Below are 27,474 nucleotides of genomic sequence, written 5' to 3' on the forward strand. Positions count from 1 at the left end.
AAAACATCTGTTTTGTTACGTGTAGTTGTCAAAATCTATGTTAAATTTATACAACAGTCATCTCAAGGGGGCCTGTATATTATAAGATAAACCCTATAAGAGCGAGAACTCCAATGAGCCAAAAATCCCCTATTTGCAAACACTTGGCAACAGTGGAGTAAAAGAACTCCCTTCTAACAGGAAGAGATCTCCAACAGTGCCTTGAAGGAATGTAGAAATGTAACTACACGTTGGGTTGACGTAGTCTGCAACTATTACAATACAGGGATAAAAATCATAGCATCAGTGTAAGGACTCAATAACGTCAGCAGGTTCCTGGAGGGAGATTGCTGAAACTATCGGAATGGATATAACTAAATGTACAAAGATGTGGAAAAACTTGAGGGATAAATATGTTTGCCCCTGAGGAAAACTGACCACAACAAGGAGTGGGAACCCAGAAAGAAAATTAGTCCCAGCATTATATTGGTCTTTATCATGGCTAGCACCGCATATAAAACACCAGGACACAACCTCATGGTAATTAACACAATGCACCAGCACACGCATAAATGCCTGCAACGACATCAGCCACTTGCTGGTTACATCATAGGCTCAACAAAGATTCCTCAGAGAAGTCTAAATCAGGCCATATGGTCAACCTCTGGCTTTAACCAGCATGGCAGCAACCAAAATGTTAATGTTGAGACTTCAGAAAGCAATGGATGAAGTCACAGTGGCTATATTCGTCTTTTATATACAGTTTATGATCACAGGAACCTTTTCTGTAGGAAAACAGACATTACCCGAGGCTACTAGTGGCTAACACTCAGAGGTGTAAATACTAGGATTTTTTTCAAAATTACTCTAATTACTCTTAATTTCTACCTAAAAGTATTAAAAAAGGTTTTCTCCAAATCAAAAGCAACTATAAAACCAAAAAAACGTTATTCTGGCAGCTCAGCCAACAGCTTGCCAACCTTGGTTAAGTGGTCCAACCTAGCGCTCTCCTGCAGACTACATCTACTGAATGATGTGCGCTAAGTGAGCTGGACATGTCGCAGGTGCATTTCCAATACCTGGTTTAATCCTCTTAACAGTGAGGGCACGCAGCTTCAAGAGGGATTAATTGGGTTAAATGAGAGCGTGGTCCAGGTTCAGTCTGAGTGCAGGCACGGGGAAGGATCAGCCGGGTTAAAAGCTGATCGATTATTTCCTGCTTCAGTGCGTGCAAAAAAAAAAGGAAAAAAAACCATCATGTTTTTCCTTGCTCGGACACTTCACACTGAGCACCTCTCCCTAATAATGCATACAAGAAATCCAGTGAGCGGCCCGGCTCTGAGGTCTGTATTGTGAAACGGGATATCCGAGCGCTGTCACGTGCGGTTTCTGTCTTTGCCATGCTAGAGAGAATTGGTAAGTGGAACCACTTCAAGTTTGCAAGTCCAAAGCTGAATCCCTTCTCTTAAAGAGGGAGGCAACCCGACAGGTTCTTCACAGTAATCCAAGACCCCTGCTGAGCTGCCGGCTTGTCTGTTTGCCCTGGAAAACACCCGCAGCAAGCAGTGGGAAAAGAGTAAGGGCTATATTATATCACTGCAATCAAGCATGAAGGGTATAGACTCTCACAAGGCCCTTTTGTGTGCTTTGTGAAAACATATCATTCAATTAAATGACTCAAACCCATCAGCTAAACTCTGAAAAATAAATGGTAGATAGATTATATACACTCCAGTCTAATATAACCTAACAGGTACAACAACCTGAGCACATACATAGCGAATAAACACCCAGCAGACATTAGTGGGAATGGAAACAAACAACCTTGCGTAAACAGCCAAAGAACATACTTTCATCTGAGAGCAGAGTTCCTCTGTGGCCACGAGACATCTGCTGTCAGCCACCAGCTACACAGTGCTGCGTAGCTGCCCCTTTCCCATCACATCCAATAAAAGCTGGCAGCATGGCAAGATCTGATTATTACCGGCTTCAGTGAACACATGTATGTAATTTAACTAAAAGGACTTTGGCATTGTAACATAGCTCAAAGATCATTTTCTTTGTTTATCCTTTAGACAGCAGACAAAGAATGCTCTTTGTAAACTGAAATTTAGCTGAAAATCTAGCTATTGTGTTTATTTTCAGCATCACGTTGTTATTCTTGGACTGAACCTAGGATAGAGTGGTGGAAAACGGTATTTACCCCCCATCTTCATTTCTTAGTTTTTAGCATATTTGTCACCTAATTTTAATATGAGACAACAAAAGTTGTCCAAACGTGCAGAGTAACTGCCCCTTAATAACCAACTGTACAGCAATAACTGCAATCAAGTGTTTATGATAACGGGTAACAAGTCTTTGACATTGCTATGGAGGAATTTTGGGCACTCTTCTTTGCAGAATTTTAATTCAGGCAAACTGGATAAACTTAAAGTATTAACGCCTGTTTAACGTCATGGCAACGCATCTCAATCAGTCATCTCAAGTCCAGGCTTTGGTTCATCCACCACAAAGCCTTCTTTTTGTTTCAATTTGAATAATTGTTCTGCATAACCCAAGTGTTCTTGAAGCTTCAGGGCAGAAACCGTTGATGGAACCAAATTCTTGGTTTCATCAATAAACACTAATGAATACGTCGTTCAGGTGCTAAAGCAGCAAAGGAGCCCCAGACCATCACACTTCCACCACCATGTTTGAATGTTGGTCTGATGTTGTTTATATGAAATGCTGTGTTAGCTTTATGCCAGATATAATGACAAATTTATAACATTACAAAAAGTTCAGCTTTTTTTTTTAAATCAATCAAATAACCCTTTCCAAATTTCTCATCCGTTTCTTTATATTGTGGCATGAAGTTGTGCTTTCTGAGAGCTTTTAGTCTACTTCACTTTGTCAGACAGGTTCTATTTAAGTGATTTCTTGATTCAACAGGTCTGGGAGTAAACAGGCCTGGGTGTGGCTTGTGAAATTGAACTCAGCTTCCCAAAAACTGTGGTTAATATTAATAAGCAGAACAATTACACAGGACCAGCTAGGCTTGGATAGCTTTTTTCCCCTTAATAAATGAAATCATCATTTATTTACTCTGGTTATATTTATCAAATATTAAAATTAGTTTGATTATGTGAAACATATATGAAAAAAAGAATAAGAGAAATCAAGAAGAGGACAAGTGAGACCACCCAGCTTTTAAGCGAGGGTTCTTCTGACTGGCTATGGTTTGAAAACGGTGATTTCAACAGCACATGGGTGAAGCTGTTGATTCACAACCAGAGCTGCGTGCCAGAGGCGATCATATCAGGGATAGCTGCTCTAACCGACATCGTGCAGATCCAAGAGAAGACAAAAAATGTAGAAAACAGTCTGAAGCCTGAGCTTTTGTTGCATTAGGATTTACGTTTTATGAACATAACATGGTAAAGGTATGCTGACTAATAAGGGGAAGCATAATAGATTCACTTTTAAAAAAATGCATAGTATGTATTTTAATGAGAATGTTGTGGTTTGGAAGGTTAAGATAACTTCCAGGGAAAGTACGACAATGAATATGTAATAGTTATAATAGCAGACGTGCAACACGAGCCACAGTGAATATCTTCCAGCCATTGTAAGACGATGCTTATGGACTGATGGACGTTTGTTCGTGGTGCAACAAATCTAAAGTCCAGAATGCAAACTGTGACTCACAACATCTGAAATACTGTCTGCATCTTGCTCTGTAGCAGGCATGCCATCGTTAATGTCTGGTTAAATTATGCTAGTCTGCTGAAATATGTAATATTTAAAGATGGAATTTATTTTTTGTATATGATAAAGTTATCGGTGGTAAAAAGACTGATGATCTTCCAGATGAAGATCATCAGCTGTACTGATAATTTCATAGTGATCTGATCCTTGACTCATGCGCATTTAGGTGAAATAAATGGAACTCTCTTAGCTTTAATATGTCATAAACTGGTAGGATCATAAGAAAAGAGGAGTAGACTGATTATAGCAATGAAGTAAGTAAACTATATAAACACGTTACGTGTTAATTCTCATACAAATGCCATCACATATCCTGTGCTTTTCACAAACTAGAGTTCACTTAGAATAGAACTAAGGGTCCCCGAAAAGGTCATTTTCAGTCTGGGTGTCTAGTCCTGAGCAGATCTGACTGACAGCTTCACAGCAACCAGCCTGAAAGAAAAATATGTGATGTTTTAATACATCAAATTGGAAGCACTTAGTAGTTACAGCTGCATCTTGAGGGGATTAACAATTATTTGTGAGACTGACATTTGTGAAGCTGTTTACAGAAACTCCAGGAAGCACACAGCTCACTCACAACCTACCAAATTACTGATCCCATAGCACACAATGAACTTTTACAGCAACAGACGAAGAGACATGCAGCCTGTACAGAACCTGTTGTTTTCATGCGGGCCGAAGTCACTGAACCAACAAGGTGATTTGCTGCAAGCTGATTTCCTCCTAAACCACGAAGGCATGCTCATTATACGAGTAGGAGCCAAGTTAGAGGTAGAAATGGCACTTTCCTGTGTTGAACAGCAAATTAGGCATTTAATGAAGCAGCCAAGATTATCTATCGTGTTTTCATTCAAAACCTCCTTTCAGGCAGCCTGCTTATCCGTTCTTCCCCTTTACAGAGCAGGAGTGCAAAGCTCTGTGGATCATTCACACCCAGCGCTGATTAATCCTGAAATCCCACAGCCTTTTATGGCAAATCTTTGATTCCTGCACTGTTTCAACCTTAATTTTATACTCAGTTACTGTGGAGACACTCATTTTGCTTTAAAACAACAAAATCCAACTGAACCACAAGTTTAAAAGGTCGAATGTTCCCGGCACATTGGTTGAAATGATTAGGGCCAAATCTGTAGTGAACATTTCATCTCTGAGTGACGCAGGTTTGAGGAAATATACTCAAGATGCACAGAAGCATTGGCCAAGTATCAGTATTTGATGCGGGTAGGGAGGTATTTACCGATAACAGTTTATGGTTTATGTGTTATTCCTCATCAACGTTGTGCTTGATAAAGGTCAAAAAAATGATGTGATGACGCGCTGACAGACTTTCTAACAGGTCACGTATTTTCTCTTTCTTTGATCTCCATCAGCCCAGACTGTCACAATTTGTGAATCCCTATAAGACGTTATTAAGAGCTAATTATGTATGAGCCCCGTGTTTACTCAGTTCTTCAGCATGTGATGGACTTAGTGCTAAACTTGGGATTATCACTTAGTTATAAAATAACTGGATAACCTGACTTTTGACATAATCTCTACACAAAGATGTTTTTGTCATTCATTACAATACAAATTAGCGTGCTCGGTTGCTCCCCACCATCAGCACGCAGCTCATTCCTTCTCCCTCGCCGCCCTGCTCCATAGCCACAAGGCCCTCGCATCACTGCCTCTATTACCACCATGAAAAAACATCTCCCTTCGCTGTAATAAGACCCAAGCAGCTCCCAGTTCAAAGTACCGATTTCACTTCACTTGGAGAGAAGGCGGCTCAATGACGGCTGCAGTCATAAGGCGTGCCGGGACACGAGGGAAGCATGTCGCAGTGGAAGTCTGGCCCCGGTCACAAGCTCGCTGTGTTGTCATCTATGACTGAGCAAATGAGGGCCATTAATTCTGTGGAATTCAATCAACATTCCCAAGTGTCAAGAAAGTGAAGCCCAGAGAAAACCACTGAGATCAAAACAGAGCCAGAGAACCAGCAGCAGACACTTACAGACTCCACGAGCATTTCATATTTGGAATCTGAGGATTTCTGACTTCACACTTTTTCAACGTGCACATTTCGCGCTGCTGCAGAGTGGCAGGCTCACTGACACCGACTCCACACCTTATGCTTGATTCACAGCTGGCCTTTACCTGTTGCAGTTTTGTGCCGGTGTTACTAGGCAACCGCAATTGAGCTGGTCCTCGGTGGTCAGTCAATAAACTGACTTCTGATGAACGCAATAGCTACAGTCAGATTATCTAGTTGATATGAAGCTCCTGGTTTATACAATAGGGCTGGGCAATATGCCCTCAAACAAAATCATGATTAATGGAACATTTTACAGATTGGTGGTATTAGCTTTCGATTCACTTTTGACTGAATTCTATTCAATTCAGTTTTATTTATACAACACCAAATCACAACATCAGTCGCCTCAAGGTGCTTTATATTGTAAGGTAGACCCTACAATAATACATACAGAGAAAAATCCAACAATCATATGACCCTCGATGAGCAAGCACTTCAGCGACAGTGGGAAGGAAAAACTCCCTTTCAACAGGAAGAAACATCCGGCAGAACCAGGCTCAGGGAGGGGCGGGGCCATCTGCTGCGACCAGTTGGGGTGAGAGGAGGAAGACAGGATAAAGACATGCTGTGGGAATGAATGAAGTGCCCAATCCTACTTTAAAAGAATTTTTAAAAACTATTTACATCTTGAATTACACAAATTAGCTATTGGCAGCTGCTCCCTGCTTTTTAACAATAAGCAGCCCTTTTAAAAAAAATTCTGTTTTCAAAGTGCTTCCCTACATTAATATGCCGATCGAAAAAAAAAAGTTTCAACAGGTTATGAAGTAGTAGTGAACTTCTTCGTTTTATCCTGTCAAAGCAAAATAATTCCCATTATGCAGAATGAAAATCAGATGTTATGCTAATCTTCGGAAACACAAGCCTCACTGATGTGAGACTTTAAATGTATCCAGTTTAGGATCATCTTCAACCACATTTTGTCTCACACTTTAAAAAAGCTGTTGTAAACGCGGACTGTCACTACAAAAGGCGTTTCTGTTTACACTTCATCTGGTTACCTCTGTATCTGACGTTGCTCCGGGACAATCGTTTAAACTGATCAGTTACCTCTTTGTGATGTCATGGCTTTGTAAGTCAAGGGGAAAAAAAGACCACACATATGAGAGGTTTACCTTCAGGGCTTTCAGTCAGCAAGATAAGCAAGATAAGCTTTTCAAAACATGGTTATCATTGCGAAAGGGACTAATTTGACACAAACCATGAGCTTTCCCCAAAACTCACCGAGTCGTTTAGAGGTTTAAACCTATCTAAGAAATGGAAGGACTCCTAAATAACTACAGTATTTTCTTTGGTTTGTTTTCTTCCAGGCGGAATAGTGACAATAAGTCTCAAAATGTCACTATGAATTATTAACTACATTTTAAATATTTTATTATTTCAACCACTGGACATGTGAAAATGCCAGCATACTTTAAAAAAAATCATCTCACACAGATTCACAATCATTATTGTTGTACTAAAAGCAGTAGAAACGTAAAGAAAAAGAATAAAAAAAATCAGTCCACCTTCACATGAAGGACATAAATTAACATGATTACACAAATCTTATTTTTCTTAGAGAAAGCCCTGTTTCCTCTATGATTCTACTTGAACAGCTCGTGTAACTATTTAAATACTCAGAGTCACTAGAAGCTATTCAGCACATCACATTATACTGCAGCAGTGCATGTAAAGTGGCTGAGCCTCTTGTTTATCAGAACCACCCCAGCAATGTAAGGAATTCTGCAGAGCTCACTGATTTCTAACCAGCTAATGCAATGCCTAGAGTTTGTGGTTATTTTACAGAAGTAATTCTGATGTCAAGCTTAAGAATTAGGCCCAAATATGCTGTATACACAGATGCACTGTCAAGCACACATTTTACACATGACAGACAGACCATTGATAAGCTTTGAGGAAACCAGAGACACTGTTCTAGAGCAGGAAATGAAAAAGAATCCATGTGCACTGTGAATATAAAGTCCTTATGATGATGAGGGTCTTACATAATTTATGGAGAGGAAGCTGTTGTCACAATGTAATGTCGGTCAGGGATCTCACTGCATCACTCATGCAGCTTTTATTTAGACAGATTTCAGATACTGTGTGAAAATATCAGCCTTTATATGACTGACTGTAATTATAAATAAAACTTTTTTATTAAGGCTAACCAAGTAGTCATTTAACAAGTACTTCAGCAAGTGTAAGTGCCACAAATCTGTTGTTCTGCTCCGTTTTGTATCATTTATTACAGTTTGCAGTCTTTGGGATATAGTAATGAGCTTTCTTTTTTTTTATTACAGCAGCTGATAATTAGATGCTACCCTGTCTAAACTAACATGGCAAAGGATGGCCTGGTGTGTTTCACTGGAAATTAAAGTTTCTGTCAATCACACACTGGCCTGTAGACAGAGCAGGCAGCCACTGATGATGAAAGCAGATCAACAGAAACTATTACAGGTTATTAATTAGAAGTCACCTAACTTGCACGTGCCACATGAGCACCTGCTTAACTTAATTTAGACTTTTTTCCCCTCGTGGCGTATTTTAGCAAGTCACACACGAAAGCAAAAGCTACCTAGCCTAACCCTACACGAGGGAAAGTGATACCATTTACCTAAACAGAAGTCATGTTTCGGTTTGGTGGAGCTGCTGAGCAAGGTTACCCGCCCAACCTCTACCTGTGACCCGGCACGCAGGCGGACCTATAGTGGCAGGAAACTCCCCGGTTTTACCGTGGCCTCGGACGCCCCCCTCTTGCTCTCCCTAACCTCTGTAGCCCATATTTACGACGAGCTGAAAACCCAAAGCGTGCTGCAGTGGTCACAGGCGGGCGAACTGGGTGTTTTTTCGGTTTACTGGTTGCTTTTCGAGGATAGAGGTGCTATTATGTATCCGTCCGCGACAACTCTGCCGCCGCAGGTTACAGTTAACAGCTGAGCTGCGGTGCACCAGCCGGGGTTATGCGGATCCAGCCATCCGTATGAAACATAGTTCACTTTTCTCTCTCTCTCAGTAGCTCTGAGAGTTTGTGTTTGAGAGAGAGCGACAGTAATCAATATGTATATCTACTCGATCCGAGACGATTAGAAACTCCAAACTGCGGCCAAATATGAACAAATACGGGTAACTTTCCGAGTGTGGATTTGTGCGTGGGTCTGACCGCAGTTTAAGGGTATTGAAATGAAGTTAAAAATATTCCCTTTCATACAGGTAGGAAAAAAGCAAGGGCGTGTTCCCAAGTCTTTCCCTAAAAACACACATTCAGCGGATAACTGCCTTTGTTGTCTGTATGGAAAAACAGGTAGGCACGCTAACACACATTTTTGTAGGCGACAGGAATCAAGACAGGACGTTATAGGCTATAAGACTGAGCTTCACACACTGCTGAGCCCGCACACTAACATCTGCAGAACACACATACGGCCGACACAATCTCAGGTGTAATTAAATCATAACTCACCCTTTATCGCTGGGGATATCATTCCCGTGGTTGATAATTTATCCAGAGGTTATAAAATAGTTTGCCACACAGCACACGGTAAGCTACAGTAGGAAGCAGCCCTTGGTAACCGTAGGAATCACCCTGGCAGTCAGGAATTTCACAGGGGGCAGTGCTTCTCGGCGTGAGGGGGTGCAGTGCGGATACATGGCGCTAGGGGGGTGTCTTTGCCCCCAGTTTGCCACTGCAAAGATCACAGAAACACCGAGTTAAAGTGAACCTGCTGTATAAGCTGTTTAATAATATATAAGATATGAAGGACCAGAAGAGTCACGCGCATCGAAATAAAGCATTCCGTCATTAGATAATGAACTGTGCAATAAAAAAATGCCTTAGTAAATTCCTGGATAAGTAATGAAATGTTTCACCCACTGAAAACTGCGGTGTCCAGAGGGACTTAATGTTTTTAGGCAAAAGAAAAAGTGTTGTTAGCTGTTGAAATGGTCAGTAAAGCTGATGAAAACAGAAGGTTCTTGGAATATATGTGAAAATGACAACTTTCACACATATTAGTTACATAACTGATGACAGATCATCCTCCTGAGATTCTTGTTTCCATTTTCTATTATTCTGTTTGGGATTAATTGGAAGTATAAAAACTAAGCATCACTTTACAGTGAATAATGAGTCATTTTTAAAATGTGTAATCATATTGGATTTTAAGGAAATACTCAAATACATCCTTCCTGAGCTGCTGATGAATTCTAAAAAAGAAACCGTTTCTCACAGACACTTACAGTCCTGGTTGCTGCCAGACACAAGAGAGACTTATAGCAAAATGGACCCTTAAAGAATATCTCATTCTTTAAAAAAAACATATACTTTTCCACAAACAGTTGGACACAGAATGCAGTACTTTGAAAAGTGATTTGAGTGGCACAATGGTGCAGTGGTTAGCTCTGTCACCTCACAGCATGTGGGTCCTATATTCAAATTCACCGGCCGGCTCAGGCCCTGTGGGATCTCTATGGATTCTCTCCAGGTACTCCAGCTTCTCCCCACAGTGCAAACACATGCATGTTAGCTTAACTGCTCATTCTATATTAGCCATAGATGCAAAGGTGGGAATAGCTGTCCATCTCAGTGGGTTAAACATGTGACAGACTGGAATCTTGTCCAGCCACCTCTTGTGCTATGACATCTGGGAGAGTCTCCGGCTATCTTGGAATCCTGCATCGTATAAAAAGAAGAAAATGGATGTCAAGTTGAAAATTGTACAAAGTTTAGACTGAGAAAATGCATTCAAATCTTTTCACATTTTTAATGATAGAAACAGTTATAATGTGAGAGGGAAATAGAAGAGAGCAGGTGGAAGGCAACAAACGGTCCAGAGCAGATTCAGTCACCAGTCGCTGCATGAACCTTGTGGCGTATGGGTCGTCTCCTTAACCTGGTGAGATAAACAAAACCCTGAGAAGGCAGTCTAAGATGATCTGAGCTTTGTCACATGGAGCATTTTACTGCTGGTAGCACCCATCAGAAGATAGGTACAATGTGGTCATAAAGCGATCAGCAACAATACCCAGGAAGTCTCTGGCATTTAAACAACACTAAGGGGCCCAAAGTGTGCCAAAAAATTATGCCCCAAACTGTTACATCACCAGCTTCAGTCTGGACCGTTGATATTAGGCAGGCTGCATCTATGCTTTCATGTTCTGCTTTCACATTTTGACCCTACCATCCAGATGTTGCAGTAAAAATCAAGATTCATCAGACCAGGCAACATTTCTAAAAATAGTTTACTGTTCCATTTAGAAGAGACTTTTCAAATATTAGCTGACAGGAGGTGCTTTGGTTTGACACCTTGTGTGTTCATAGATGCTCTTTTTCACTTTCTTGCTTGGTTGTAACAAGTGCTTATTTGAGCTACTTTTGTCTTCTTTATCAGCATGAAGTAATCTGGCCATTGTTGCATCTCCTGCATCAGTAAGGTATTCTCATCCACTCACGGGAGACTTTCTTTTTTTCAGACATTCTCTTTAAACCCTAGAGATGATTGTGTGGGAAATCCGAAGAGATTAGTACATTCTGAAATACTCAGACTAGCTTATCTGAAGCCTATAAACATGGCACTTAAATCACCTTCCTTCTCCAATCTATTGCTCGGTTATACCTTTAGCAGACTGTCTTGACATGTCTACACACCTAAATGCATTGAGCTGCTATGTGATTTGTTGATTAGCTGTTTGGCTTTTAAAAATAGTTGAAAAGTTGTACCTTAACTGTGAGTGTAGGACTTTAGCTGTTCAGTAGTCCTTGCCTTGGTCTTTGTATGCAGAGATTTCTCTCATTTAAAACAAAACATCTTAAAAATAATAGCGCTGCTTTTTGAATAGACAAATACTGTGCAAATAACAATGAGAAACTAATTTAGAAAATTTGTAAGGAAAATAATTTTAAATGACTTAACTATTTGTACAGTTAGTCCATCCATCCATCCATGGTGGTAGTAATAGAGAGAGAACCTCTACACTGTGACAGTTTCCTGTGAGCAAGTGTTTAGTGACAGTGGGGAGCAAGAACTTACTTTAAACAGGAAGAGACCTGGCAGTTTTTCATAGTGCTGAACTTCTGATCTCTGTTTCTTCATATGCAACAATATTACAAATGAATCGCTTATTTGCGCAATTTGTTTTTTGTTGGGTTTTTTGGCTTTTTTGTTTTTGTTTTTTTTCTGGGAATATTTTTTTTTTAATTCATTTTTAATATTTTACTGTGTGTCTCAACTTTTGTAAGACATGTTAAGCATAGGGCTATATTTGAAAACACAAATACAATAATAAAAACCCTTACAATTTTTTGTTGTTTTGTTTGTTTTGGGGGTTTTCTGTGCTTTTGTAGATTGAATATAATATCCTTCTTTAATCTGGATTTTTAGGTGAAAATTGCAGGCATTTATATCAAAATAGCACAACATTAAGAAAGATTTAAAATTAGATATTTTAATGTAAAACTGCATAAACTAAATGGGCAGAATATGAAAATCTAGCACAGTTCTAAAAAGATATTTTTCCTGTGATTTATTGATATATTAAATGTATTTGTTTATTTACAAAAGCACCAATCTCTTTTCTCCCCTCCCACTTACACAGAGAGGCAATGTTTTTGTCACAGCTCATGATGCTGAAAAAGGTAAACAGTCGTCAATGATGTCAGTCACTCACTCAGAGCAACAAAACAAAGCAGTGGAGCGATAGCAATCTGGCTTGGACACAGTTAGTGAAACAAACACAATGAAGTCAGTGAGGCCTTGGGTAAGCCTCTGAAAAGAGAATCTAAACAAGCACTCCAGATAACTACTCTTCTTTTGATAAAGGCAGACACGAATGTTATGATGCTATAGTCAGTGTCGCCTGAGCATTTGGCTGTTCAGTTTTAGAGATAATCACACTTCTGTGGATTTACAGTTCAGTGGTGGAAGAAGTATTTAGATGATTAACCTTACTAAAAGTATCAATATAAAGTATTAAAGAAAAATAAGTTATTGTGCATTAAGATATTTCCTGTTAGCTGTTTTTTCTAAGACAAACAATGCATCCACTCATCCATGGTGAGGGACCAGATAATGGGTTTCAGAAAAACCCCTGTGATGAAGAAACAATCGAGGGACATGGGTGATGGACCGAGGCTGGAAATTGCGTTAAAGCAATACATGGGTCGGTCTGTGGGCCCACCACTTGCAGGACGGACTGTAGGGGTTCAGTGCCTTCAAGTTGGGAGTTTTCAGTGGTGGACAAGAGGACTGCTTCTCTGCACCTTCAGATCATTTGCACTTATGTACTGCTCAGTGTACCCAGCCTTCTTGGAATCCATGGATGTGGTGCTTGAAGGTACCCAAGCTGGGCTCCATTGTCCCCTCCGGGGGACTTTTTATGTGGACATCTGTGCTAACCACTGTTTACCCATAACAAACACCATATGTGAGAATAGGGGGGTCCACAAGTGCACCTGGCACCAGACTGCCCTAGGTCGCAGGTCGATCATTGATTTTTTAATTGTATCATCAGACCTACCGCTATATAGTACATGTGTATGTTTCATTAGATCTGTGGCTGCATGTTTGAATAAGAAGGAAGTAGAGCTGTCAACTGATCATCACCTGATAGTGAGCTGAATCTGGTGGTGGGGGAGGATGCTGGATGGACCTGATATAGTGTAGGGTAATGACGGTGCATTAGCAGCATCTGACAGAGGTCCCAGTCTATGAGATCTTCAAATCCAACTTCAACAGCATTACAAAGGAGGCTGTAGACACTGAGTCCGTGTAGACCATGTTGCACAGCCCTATTGTCGAAGCTGCAATATAGAGTTGTGGCCCCAAGGTGGTTGGTGTTTGTTATGTTGGTAACTTACCGACCAGATGTCAGAGGTGAAGGCAGCTGAAAAAAAGAGTCTTATCAAGCTTGGCTGGCTTGTGGGATTTTGGAGGCAGCTGACAAATACGAAGATGCCGAGTAAAGCAATGTGGTCCTAGCAGTAGCTAAAGCAAAACCTCAGGTGTTGATTACTCGGTTAGGCCATGGAGCAAGATTTTCAGTCAGCCTTGAGGCAATTCTGGCAAACCATCAGGAGACTCAGGAAGGAAGGAGACCTGGCTTGCTGCTATGCTATATGCAATGGGGATGGAATGCTGATGACCTCAACTGAGGGGGTTGATATATTAAATGTATTTGTTTATTTACAAAAGCACCAATCTCTTTTCTCCCCTCCCAAAGTGCAAAGAATAGTTTGACAATCCCTATTGACACACCTGGAAGCAGAGTGTGGGGGAGAGGGGGAGGAGGAGAGAAAGGTGAGTCCTCTAAGACTCTGGATATTGTAGGGCTGTCTTGGTTGACACACCTCTGCAGCATCTTGTGGAAGTCAGGGACAGAGCCTTGGGATCGACAGACCGGAGTGATGGTCCCCCTTTTTAAGAAGGAGGACTGGAGGGTGTGCTGATTCACACTCCTCAGCCGCTGTGTGAAGGGTATGCCAGGGTGCTGGAGAGGAAATTGGATTTGTTAGTCAAACCACTGATTTAAGAAGAGCAATGCCGTTTCTGTCCTGGTACAGCTTGTGTGAAGGTGTGTGGGAGGTAGCCCAACCAGTCAACATGTGTATTCTGGACTTGGAGAAAGCATTCTTGGAGAATCCTGTGGGGGTGCTTTGGGAATGCAGGGTGAGTGGCCAATTGCTATGGGTCATTCGGTTCATGTATAGCCTTAGTGAGAGCTTGGGTCGCATTGCTGGTAGTATAAGGATGTCAAGGCAATGGTATACCTGCTGGTCTGTGGTTTTTTGTCAGCCTCAGGGACCATGGTGTAGTTTTTGTGCAGTCATTTCGCTCATTGCTGGGTTTCAAAAATGTTGGTTTTGACTTTCAAGAAAGAGATGTTCTTGTGACTCAGAGTTTAAGTGTCTTTGGGTCTTGTTCATGAGTGATGGGAAAGTGAAGTGGGAGACTGAAAGACAGACTGGGTGGCGTCTGCAGTGATGGGTCTGTAATGATCTATTATGGTGAAGAGAGAGCTGAGTGTCAAAGCAAAGCGTTCGATTTACTGGTCAATCTACATTCCCACCCTCACCTATGGCCACAAGCTCGTTGTAGAGACCATAAGAACAAGACTGCTGAAACAATCAGTGGAAATTTGCTTCCTCTGAAGATTGGCTGGCTATATATAGCAGTCTAACCTTGATAAACAATTTAAATAAAGGCTACAGAACATCAGTGATAAATATATATCCCCACCAATTGATTTCACATTTCTCTGTTGTTGTTGTTGTCTTCTCCATCTATTGTGTCATAAGACAAAGAGGGCTCGAGCCAGTTCATTCAGTCTCCAAACACACAGTGCTCAATCCACAAGGCAACAGATGCCTCCAGCAGTTGCACAGCTGTATATGAATCAATATTTTGTCCTGCTTTGAAATGCAATGCACACACACACACACACACACACACACACACACACACACACACACACACACACACACACACACACACACACACACACACGCAGCACTCTTTTAGATATATCTCATCCCCTCCAGAACACAATGGAGGTCATGACTGGGACACGACCCCGGAGCTTCCCTCTTTTCTCCCCCCTTTGGAGAACCAAATAAACACCAGTCTTGTGTCAAGCCTGGGGGGAGGGAAGACATGGGTGAATGTTAGATTCTCTGTCACTTTATATGAAAGCTAAAAGAAAACCCGTGTGATTTTAAAAAATCAGCAGTGAAAATGTTTTCACAGTTTTCACAACTTATTACAATTTAGCTGCTTTATTTTTTAATAATCCAGTTCACGTGCAGCAGCAGTTTCCAGGCATCGTAGTAGTAAGATTAGTGCGCCACCAAGTGGTAATCTGCCACAATTACACTCCCCAAATGACTGACCAGTGTATATCAAGCATCTGGCAGACGTATATATAATAATTTCTATTATTGCAGTAACGAACGCCATAAAATTGAAGAAACGTGCACATTATTTTTGCGATAAAGTGTTATTTTGTTTGTAATTCGCCATTATTTTACTCCTCGGTTAAAAGTGAAAAGTTGTGATTTTAACTTAGAATTAATAAAGCGCAACGTTTCAATGTAATTACAGGACACTCAAGTTAACGCACGGCCCCTCCGCCCCGACGTGAGTGACAGTGAAAGCACGAGGAGCCCTCATTGGCACGCGCGTCGTGTGACGGCAAGCAGCAGGAGCAGCAGCAGCAGCGCGTGCTGTCACTTTTCACGTTTATTCAAAGCGGGAAGCGCGCGCAGATGGCCCCTATTGAGAAAACGAGGCGCCCACCTCCCCACCCATTCCACCCCCCGAGATCAATTCAATTTGGTGTTGGGAAGATGGATGGATCCCTCCCCAAAGACACGGAGTTTATGAGTTTAGAGGGGCTTTTTTTTTGGTAAATAGGGGAGAAAAATGAAAGCGCGTAAAAATGAAGACGAAGTGGGAAGAGATGCCGTTTATGAGACCACACGCATACATGCAGAGAAAGAGAGAAAGAGATGAATGCCAGAGTTTCCAGAGAAACACCGCTTCGCAGTCAGCCAGATGAGATTCCATGTTCGGGGCCTGTTTCATTCAGTGTATGTGACAAATTAACTTTAAGTTCAAGGCTTCCTCTGAGATATATATATCATAAAAATATTTTGGCGCATTCACAATTCAAACTTTATTTGTGTATCATCTCTCATGAAGGTTGGTGTATTTCTGATCTGCTTCACAGACTGGGAAACAGATAATCAGACAGAACATGACGTAATTAACATAATAATAACAACAAACACCCTTAAAATAATTTTTTTAAAAAGATTAAAGATTAAGATTAAACAAGATTACATGATTCAGTTATATTAAGAATAGCTTGTAAGTACAATATAAGATGTCTGTAAAAGAATTCAAAAACAAAGTTGGATAAAATATTAGAAATATTTAAAAACTACTAAAAAGTAAAACATAAATACAATAAAATGACCAGTCAGCTATCAATAAGTTATAATCAGCAAATAAGAAGGTGTGATGCTGAAACATTAAAAGATTTAAGACCAAATAATTAAACAGAATAAAACTACAGGTCAGATGAGCAGATATAAGTAAAGTAAGTTATTTCAATAAAGATCAACTGAATCAAAAGCCAGACATAAGAATACAGTTTTAAGACTTACAGACTTACATTTCCAGCTGCTTTCAGGTCCACTGACTGTAGCTGTTCAGGTCATAAAGGGTGAAAATGTTTTTGTCCTGCACTTTGGAACTGCTCTATACTGGAGGTAGGTCATGAACTTCTTTAAAAACAAGCTTTACAAACAAGCAATACTTTTTAGATAGGCTATATACACTTACAATACATGCTAGATGTAAAAGCATGCATTAGTTTCTTTGAGGCACTCAGAGAGACAAAAGGATGAACGTAGCACTATTTTTAAGGTGATGAAGGGTAGATTTACTGGAAAGTCCACATGAGCCCTTAAATGAAGTCACTTTGTTATTTTAGAGGTTGTCAAGAATTCTCTACGATAAAGATAAACGAATAACAATTTAAATGTGTTGCTTTCAGCCCAATGCTTAAAACGATTATATGATCAGCTGTATCAGATTCTAAAATAAGATCAAGTAATGATTGTTAACATCAAAAACAAATGAGCAATGTTATATATATTCATATTATCTATGGTTTAATATTGTTTATATAGTAATGGTTTAATAAACTTTAATATTAATAACATACAATTTTATATATGTAGTGCGAATCAAACAAGACAAAATCATTAAATTTGATCTAAAATAACACAAAGTTAATTAAGACAAAATCCAAAAAGACAAAAAGCTGGATTACCAACAGACAAAATGAGCAGCTACAGGGCACTAAAAACCTAAAAGTTAGGTTGCAGGAATAAAGTTCATTTTATTTTTTTTAACAAGTGTAAGTTTAATATCCATCACAGCAATATCAACTGAAATGATGTTGTCCAAAGGACCCTGCCTTTCTAAATGTACCTAATTCATAGAGATGCGTTGCCAGTTTTTGCCGCCCAGCATGTTGAGCGGCCTTGCAAATAATTCAAGGAGAAGAGCAACACTGAATGCCAAAATTGCCCTTGAACATCAGTTAAAAAAAAAAAAAATCAAACACAAATGAAAAAACATGACCAGGTTCTATGTCTCATGTGAATATTTAATATATTTCTGTGTGTTTCATAATGCCAAATCTAATATCTTTTGTTTTTGCGCTGCAAAATGAACAGTTGTGTCTATAACTTCTGTTCCCTGAAGGAGAGCCATGAAGTACAACAGAGAACAAAACCTTTTTTTAGATTAATTTTATTTTCACCGTGGAGTCTGGGATCATATTTTTATACACCGAGCAGTGGTGTGGCAGAGTAACTAGAAATTAGTAACTAATATTAGCCACTGTGTTCTGCAACAACCTGAGGGCTTGAGTTCAAAACAGGGCCACAAGGAGCAAAAAATTCATTTCACACTAAAATATAATAACAGGATTAAAGTAGAGATCATTCTTCCTTAATGTCTTTAGGATTTGCTAATTAGAAATCTACATCTTGGGTCTGTCCGTGTGCCCTCTGAGACTTAAAAAAGGGACAGCAGGATGTTGAATAAACTCCCCTCCTGACTCACAGTGACTCACATCCAATGAGGCGTCCGCAACAAAGGTCCAACAATTGGATTTAAACGATCTTAACCAAATAGAAACCCAATGAATATCACCATTTTAACTCGCCAGACTGGGCCGTATGCCGGGGCCTAATGCATGCACGCACACCTTATGACAGACCCTGTGGTACAGATGGTCCGAGCGTGAGCCTGAATGAGAGGGGGAACATCCATGGTTGCTGACGCATTGTGGGGGGACGTCTTCTTCAATACAGCACTTAATGAGAACAGACTGACTCTTTCTCCCTCCCCTTCGCCTTCCTCCATCCATTCTATTCCTTCCCTCCTCCTCCTCCTCCTCTCCGATTCTCCACTTCTCCTCTCCTTTGCCCATTTCCATCTGTTTGGAGACAAAGGACCACGAGCCAGCTCGAGCCCCGGGACCCTGCTGGTGAAGTAGGCAGGGATAATACGGTCCATCCCGGGGGCTGCATTTCAACACATGGACCAGGCTTTGTACTTCTGCAGCACGAGCACCCTTCATACTGCACACACACATACACACACAGGCAAGGATGTGCACACTCCACACACTCTCCCAAAAGCACACTGCAATGACAGAGGCAAGCAAGAAGGAAAGGTGGGGAAGGGGCGGGTGTGGGTGGGGAAGGAGTTGCAGTATTGATGGGGGAGTTCTCGCCTTGAACATGAACACTTCCATAATACCCGGTGACGTGGAGAATAAAAGCGAGGGAGAAAAAATGAGGCAGCACAAAAAGCCCCAAATGTTGTTCCTTGTACTGTGAACATATGGCTGTTTGTTGTCATACTCTTTCTCCCTGTCCAATTTACACAGAGCTAGTGAGCTCTCAGAATTAAATGTGTGTGTGTGTGCTTCTCCTGGATTTGAGTAGCTCTATACCTGAATGATGATGAGGAGAAGGATGTCCAAACGCTGCTAATGGCCCCTGTATAATCCCCTGCCGTCTGCACACACCTCCTGACATATGGTCACTCCTCGGCCTCCGCCGTTACATAAGCCACACGGTGCAAAGAGAGTGGGGGGATGTGGTGAAACGTGGTACTTTCTCTCACTCTCTCTCAAACACACACACACACACACACACACACACACACACACACACACACACACACACACACACACACACACACACACACACACACACACACACACACACAAGCACCGGCCACACTGTCAGCCAGGCTGTTCAGTGCCCTCAGCAGTTTGGGCTTCGCCTGTCACTTTTCTCTCCCCTGCCCCTTCTGGGGGTTTGTAAAGAATAAATTGAAGAGGACTGATGCTATGGAAGCTTTTGGGATGAAGAGCACAAATGGCCTTGTAGTGCTTCGTGGCAATGTACAGATGGACTCCTCCATTCAATAAGCTTGAGCAGAAGTCTGTCTCCACGCCATGCCAGAATCACAGAGCTTGTTTTGTGTTTCTGAAGAGGACAATCTGTTGATGCAACATATTGGTGTTCTTTTCTTTCTTTCTTTCCTTTTTTTTTTAAATGAAAGCATTGATAGACTCTGAAATATTGGGCCAGTCAGATTTGAATAATGTAAAACAAATAATCTCGTGGAAATCAAAATGAAATGTCGACAGTAATAAGAGCTGAGTGTAGCAGACCGCGTCCTTTCAACATGTGACAGGTGTCGTGTTCTTGTCCTCAGTGACGTGTTTTAACAGTTGTTGTGAGTTCAGGTAAAATGGGAAGCAAGTTTAGGCATGAACTCATGAGGTTTAAAAATGTTTAGCAAGAGCCTTAGCAAAAAAGTTTACACACATATCCCAGGGTGTACAGGGAGCAGAGAGTGGGAACGAGTCAACAGGGACGTGGAGTAAAGAATCAGATTTTCTGGTTTGTTTGGTCAGAGGCTGAGCTGAACACAAGTTTAGGCTATATGTTAACACACTCCACACACACTGCAGCAGTGCCTGTTGCTATCAAACTTGGTACAATGGTGAATAAACCCGCCAAGTGGATCTTATGTACACTTAGTGCATAAAAGGTGCAGCGTCATGGTTTATGCTAGTCTAACATTAGATTTAGATAAAATTAAAGTTGCTCGAAAAATAAGAAACGGTTCCTTCTAGAGATATTAACTCATTGTTGCCTTTAGCTTCTTAAAAGACTTAAACCTGCTATCCAAGGTAAAAGTCTTCTGCTTATCCCACTGTCTCATCACATCTTCCTTCAGTTCCAGCTTACAGCCATACCACTGTGAGCCCGCCTGAACTCAATGTGATTGTTGTATCTCAGATAAACTGTAAATTCATACAAGCACTTATTTTCTATGGTTAAGTACTTTCTATCTAACACTCACACACATTCATACTCTGATGGACGACCTGTTCGAACAGGTAGAGTAGGTCATCCACTGATTGGGAGGTTGGTGGTCAACTCCTGGCTGCTCCAGTCTGCATGCCAAAGTATCCTTGGGTAAGATACTGAACGCCAAGTTGCTCCAATGTGTTTGTCAGATTATGAAACATGTGTGTATGCACATATGTGTGAATGGGTGAATGTGTCATTTTGTATAGAGTGCTTCAGTAAAGTAGAATAGCACTGTAAAAAGAACCAGGCCATGTATCATTCCTGTGTGGATTATTAATAACCAACTACCTGATCTAGTCTAAAAAGACCTGTGATTGGCCAGAGTCTCCCATCATTGGCTAGATTCTTATCAAACCTGAAAGCAGAGCCCTGATGTGATGCAGAAGCCTAGTTTCCTCTTAGACCAACTTGATAGCATTACTTACATAATGGCGAAGGCTTATTTTGTCTATTGATACCCAGAATGTGTTGTCAGCCTAAAGGTGTGGGTTGTGAAGAAAGACCCTTCTACTACAGAATCCAGAAAGTACTGAGATTGAACCTAAACCTTTAGTTAGAGGCCTGACAGCCAGACAAAAGGCTGAAAGTCCATGCTGGTGGCTTTTTCAAACTCTAAAGATTTCATGTAAATGTTGAGACATAAACTGAGAGTGGATAGTGTTTGACTGCAAACAGAAAAGCTACCTGAGTAATGTCTGTTGTCTGTGTCATGTAGCTGGATGGGAAATCTGCAGCAACTTCATGATGCTATCACGTGAATTTGGATCAAATCTCTGAGGAATCTTACTAGCACAAAGAATTAAGACGGTTCTGAAGTCAAGGGTCCAATCCAGTACTAGCAAGGTCTACCAAACAAAGTGACCAGAAGTGTAGAAGTACAAAGCAATGGCAGCAGTGGAGGGTTTTATTAATTTTACTGACTTTATATTCTCAGAGGCAGGGCCTAAACGGAAGGACCAAAAAAATGCACAAACATGAACAAGAGTGACCTGTGTTGTTCCACGTATTTTTGCCACTTTTGCTTCTAGTGAGATATAGACGTGAGTATGCAAAGCTCTGCGCAGCCCCCAAGGACTACTTACCCACAGTTTAAGCTGAAATCATCAACTACTTTTGTCTTTTTCAGAATATGAGACATGAATGAGTTTTTCTTTTCTATTTCAGAAGGTATATATGCTGAATTTAATGACTGACGTGTCAGTCTGATTAGTAAGTTAGCAATGTCGGCCAGCAAACTTTCCCAGTCTGCAGTTGAAGTTAAAGCAAGAATGTCTGGAAGATGACTGACTGAGAAATACCAAATAGAAAAACAAGACCCAGGAGACCCTTGAGCTGAAAAGGAAAGAAAATGTCCTGCTACCTTCAGTGTCTACAAATAAAAAACTTTAAAGGAGAAATGTGACTGCACCTGCCACCGTAGGTAGATAGATAGATAGATAGATAGATAGATAGATAGATAGATAGATAGATAGATAGATAGATAGATAGATAGATAGATAGATAGATAGATAGATAGATAGATTTTTATTCATTCTGTTGCTGATTTGGAATTCTGGCATATCCAGGGTTAAAGGTTCGATTCCCTCTGGGACTGTGCATGCTTAAAAAAGGTTCTCTCATGATAATCTAATGTGGCTTAGATAAAAGCATTTGCACATCTCTGTTTCTGTAACTCGACTCAGCTACAAGCCTTTTATAGCGCAATCGATGGGGATAGGCGTCTATATATATATCGCAAATGAATATAAATATTTGGATCTCTTTTTTGCTCATACCATTTGGCAATATTACATCTCAGCACTTGCTCTCTCACTCATAAATTTCCATCTCTCCCATCCCTCCTCTCTCGCCGGGTTTCCCACGGGAGGTGCCAGACGGCCAGTAATTTGGTTGTCTTGGCTCGTCTGGAGTAACACCTGCCCCCTCTCTGGGGAGGGAGAGAGCCTTTCAGCCAGGAGCACACATGTAGGCTACCACTGCCTTTAGCTGCTGACCATTGGGTCTGTGTGTGTGTGTGTGTGTGTGTGTGTGTGTGTGTGTGTGTGTGTGTGTGTGTGTGTGTGTGTGTGAGAGAGAGAGAGAGAGAGCGAGTGTGTGCGTGTGCAGCTGACTGAGTTTCCTTCTATGAATGTGCGCTTATTTTATCATGCACATGTGCAAACACACACATGACTGTGTGTGTGTCTGTGTGTGTGTACAGTAGGCTGAGTTTTCATCTGTATGCTAAACTGGATTTGCACTTGTTTCACCTTTCATTTTGTGTGTGTGTTTGTACATTATGCACATTTTTATGTGAGTAGGCTAGTGTGTGTGCGTGTGTGTGTGTGTGTGTGTGTGTGTGTGTGTGTGTGTGTGTGTGCTCTCAGACGCCCAGAAAGCATCTGAGAGCTTGCACTACATGCATGCTGAATGATTTGCATGTACACTTATGTCACTCCGATCGTGCGTGTACGCGCGTGCGCGTTACGTGAGCCTGACGTCATCAGGCCAGTAGGCTTTTCTTCATTAGGATAAGCTGAATATTCTAACGGTGGCTATGTCCTAGTTCTCTGTTACATTTCAAAACCTCAAAACTTTTTTTTGAGTAAAATAAAATACAAAACGTGCTTTTTCTTTTCAAGTATTACCTTTTTAATTAAAAATAACACCGAAAAATATGAAAAGTTTGTCCATTAGAAACCAGCTGTCACACAATACCTCTACTACAAAAGATCTGCATAAAGCAACAAGTAGCCTACACAACCCTGAAGAGACAAAAAATCTTTGGATAGAGGATATGTTTTTTTTCCCTTTCACTATAAAATTACTTATTGACTTTTCCTAATACAAAGCAGAGACAAATAAATAACCCAATTAATCAGAAAATAAAATAATAGTCAAATCAGCGCACTGAAGATAATATTTTTTTCAAAATAATATTTTTTTGGTTATAGCAAATAAATAAATAAATAAATAAATAAATAAATAAGACAAAGAGGTTCAGCTCTGAATCGTATCCCCTTGGTGGTTTGAATTGTTTGACAATCAGTGTCGATGAAGCAATTGTTTTTTTTACTTATTTTTTTTCTTTAGCAGCCCAATTCTAATTCACAGAGAAACCTCTCAAAAAATGGGAAACAAATTCATGGGGCCACTAGACCCCATCTTGAAGTGCTTATCGTTGCCATCGATAGACAGCGGACATGAAAAATAATAACAAACAAAAAACAACAACAACAACAGAAAAAAGCATCGAACATACATTAAACGAATAAATTATACAATGGATTAACAGAAAGTGCCATTTCTGAAGAACACCACCACTTTCCAAGTTCAAATTCACAGCCTAAAATATAGAAGCAACAAACCATTATACATTTATACAAAAAGACGGCAGCTTATGATATTAACATAAATAAATTAGCCTTAAATATTAACACAATTAAATAAATAATTCCATACACTTTAGGGGAAAAAAAGCATGATTAAGGTCACAATTTTATATGTCATAAGTGGCACTTACGCATTGAAATGTTTTTTTTTCTTCCTTTATGGAAAATCTAAGCTAGATCTAAAGCAGCTATGTTTACGTCCTTTCGTTCTGATCGGGGGAAAAATACCCCGTGTTTATTTTGTTCAACCTCAAAGTGACACAGTGAGGGGAGCATTCAGAAATCTATTCATGATATTAGATTAGATTAGGCTAATATCATTTTTAGATGTAGATTAAATGTGAAGCAAATTAAAATAACCAGAATCTTCTTGAATTTGTTGCAGCCCACGCGAATTATTATTATTTTTTCTATCCTCCACTGCATCACTGCAAAGGAAGCATGAATGCCTGCGGGGGCTCTTCCAGACCCCCCTCCCCTCCCCTTTTGCTGAATATCGGAAAAAATAATTGTCATTATTGCATCCAACGGCTCGAAACAACTCGGCGCTTGCTGCTTGCAGTGAGTGATCTGGACTGAAAGTTTAGGCTCCCGTAACTTTTTGCACCGCTGCCACTACATCAATCAACACTGGACTCACACTGAAGGGCTCAGCTCACCATTAAAGGTATGGCAGAGTGTCAGCATCCGGGGAAGTGATGCTTTAGTTTGGATGGAGATGATGCTGGGCAGATTTTGGGCCTTGAATTGGATGGATTTTTTTTTATTACATATCATTAAATGAAATAGAAGTTTCGGTGAGATGAAGGCAACACTGTGTCACAGGTGTTAGACCGATATATATGTGGAGCCGATATCGACATTTTTACATCAACCAATTAAGCAAGTCCACCTTAAAACAACAGTTTGTACCCCTGCAGCAGAAGTTTCGATTGTTTTTTTTTTTTAATTCACTGCAAAATTATCTGATTACTTAAAAAAATTGACCTTCCTTTTATTCAAAGTAGTGCTTTGTGGTGTTGAAAGCTAAAAAAAAAAAAAAAAAAATCTCCTGCATCATTCCACCCTGACCGCTAACCTTGCCATAACCAGTACGCCGAGCGAGTCCAGTCTCCCAACAACTCAACCAGTTTCTCTCACATATGTGTGCGCGTAGAGGGTGGAGTGGGGGGTGGGGTGGGTCACTTTTAGACATCCAGCACATGATTGAGATAGGAGATGTAGCATATAGCCAGTCTGAGGATCTCGATCTTGGAGAGTTTCTTGTCCGGAGGTAATGTGGGGAGTAATTTCCTCAGCTCCGCGAAGGCCACGTTGAACGCCTCCACCCGGATCCTCTCCCTGGTGGCGTGGGCTGAGCGGTACTTGGCCGTGGCCCTCCGTCTTCTCCTCTTCTCCTCCCTGCTCAGGGGCTGCTCGGCTTTGCATTTGGCTCTGTCCTCCATCTCCGCCGGCTCGTCCGAGGCACAACCGGCCGACTTCAACCCATTGAGCATCGTCTCCGGGTCGGACTGAGTCCAGGAGAGGTCCGCCTCAGCCTGATCCGGGCTCAGCATCATTTTTATTCTGCGGTGTTGGCAGTCCTTCTTAAGAATCTGTGCACGGGCAAAAGCAGTCATTGAAACATTAAAACATTGCTTTTTTCTTTTTCTTTTTAATGGTCATTTTAAATACCACATTTTACAGTCAGAGAGCTACTGTGTCACATGCGCTTGGATGAAATAAAGAACTGGATTGATTTTTGAAATCATCGTTTTTGCTGTTTTCCTGCACTCAGGCACCACTATGAGAAAGCCCACAGCGGGTGCTCCAGTCCCTCCTGTGCCTATTGCATAATAAAATTAAACTCCATAAATAATGAATGGTTCAAAATTCGCGGTTAATTCACGAAAGCTTCAGGCCTTAAAAACAGCCCAACAAATTTGAATTTCCAGGTGTCATGTTTGCAAAATATTGTTTTTTAAACGACGAAACTCTTTAAAAATACTATTTGTTTTTAAATTAAAGAAAAAAAAACTCCTTTTTTGCGAATTAACATAATCAGAATTGGCCATCTGTCACAGTGTGATGAACACATCTGCTTGGCTGAGGCCGGAGCGACTTGACAGCATGAAGGCAGGAGATGGTAAAATAATGTTGACATCTGCTGGACACCAAATTATTGGAGCAGTTGCTTTTTTTCTTGATTTTTGTTAATAAAGAAAAATAGATCTACGAATCTAATAATAATAATAATAATACTGAACAAATCTGAAAAAATCGTATTTAATTTGTTTTTATTTAAAAGCTTAATTTTCCACAGAAATCTGAGACTCACCTTGACAAAGGGTTGGAGGTTTTGTTTAGTTTTTTTCTTGTTGGGAACTAAAAAGGCGCTCTTGAGCGGAGCTTCAACTCCAAATTAACTCATATTCCACCGGCCAAAAAAACCAACACAAAAAAGACAACAACAACATCAGATGTTAATGAGACGAACATTCAAAGAAAACAAAGAAAGGAGAAAAAAATATTTTCTTTTCTTTAAAAAAAAAAGAAAAAAAAAGTAGTTTTTGACTTTTCTCAGCCGCGAACTTGCAACATGGGGATCACGCGGGGTCAAACGTCAAGCGTGGAAATGTTTCTGCTGATAAAAAAACAGCCCATCAAAAGTCTTAAGATGATTAGGTCGGACGAGTTGGAGAAAAAGAAATAATAATAATAATAATGATGATGATGATGATGACAGTGGCGGTGGTGGTGATGGTGATGATAAGCGTGGATCAGTCAGCCCCCCTGTGTGATCCCAGCGATGGAGAGACAATAGAGGAGATGGGCTGATAGCGGTGAAAGTGCAGCCAGGGCTACTCGTCCGTGAGCCTGTTGGAAGATGGGGATAAAAAGAGGGACAGATAAGCGAGGTTCTCCCTTGTCAGGAATCAGCGGATCGGAAGGCGGTTCGCGGATAATCCCCCCTCTCTCTTCCTTCTTGCGCCGAGTGTCATATGCGAGATAAGATCCAAGCGATCTGGACTAATAAAGGCTCACTTCATGGACGGAGGGGATGGAATATATTTGAGGAATGGTATTGTCTAACGCCGCCCCTCCCTCCCTCCTCTCTCACCCCTCTCTCTCCTTCTCTCGCTCCTCCTCACACACACACACACACACACACACACACACACACACACACACACACACACACACACACACACACACACACCTCCTCCCTCTTTCCTCACGCCCCTCATCCCCCTCAAGCGGTCTCACTCCCGTGGGAGCAGTGGGCAAAGGGAAAGCAGAGATGTGTGCATGATAAAGCGTGGAAAAAAAGGAATACTTGTCCATGTTGTGAGTTTTTGCACGTGCTCACA

At 40.8% G+C, this 27,474-nt stretch overlaps 2 protein-coding genes across 3 annotated transcripts in view; both read right to left on the reverse strand.

Moving 5' to 3' along the window:
• Positions 1-9,383, reverse strand: part of LOC134620482 (vang-like protein 1) — a 55,114-nt gene extending 45,731 nt beyond the window's left edge. For both annotated transcript variants that reach the window (XM_063466653.1, XM_063466652.1), the window contains exon 1: positions 9,249-9,383. The gene's annotated coding sequence lies outside the window, so the exon portion shown is untranslated. The remainder of the gene's footprint in view (positions 1-9,248) is intronic.
• Positions 9,384-23,669: 14,286 nt separating this feature from the next.
• On the reverse strand, positions 23,670-27,142 carry LOC134620990 (helix-loop-helix protein 2-like). The gene is made up of 2 exons (XM_063467378.1): positions 26,442-27,142; positions 23,670-25,719 (listed from the first exon to the last, which is right to left on the reverse strand). Exon 2 carries the CDS (start codon positions 25,681-25,683, stop codon positions 25,312-25,314), a length of 372 nt encoding a protein of 123 aa, XP_063323448.1. The 5' UTR covers positions 25,684-25,719; positions 26,442-27,142; the 3' UTR covers positions 23,670-25,311.
• Between the last annotated feature and the right edge of the window lie 332 nt (positions 27,143-27,474).

This window comes from Pelmatolapia mariae, linkage group LG23 (genome assembly GCF_036321145.2).
Source record: "Pelmatolapia mariae isolate MD_Pm_ZW linkage group LG23, Pm_UMD_F_2, whole genome shotgun sequence".
Classification (NCBI taxonomy): domain Eukaryota; kingdom Metazoa; phylum Chordata; class Actinopteri; order Cichliformes; family Cichlidae; genus Pelmatolapia; species Pelmatolapia mariae.

What these genes read in the sequence shown, in the direction of transcription:
- LOC134620990 (XM_063467378.1), bottom strand. Translation starts at nt 25,683, where the DNA reads ATGATGCTGAGCCCGGATCAGGCTGAGGCGGACCTCTCCTGGACTCAG.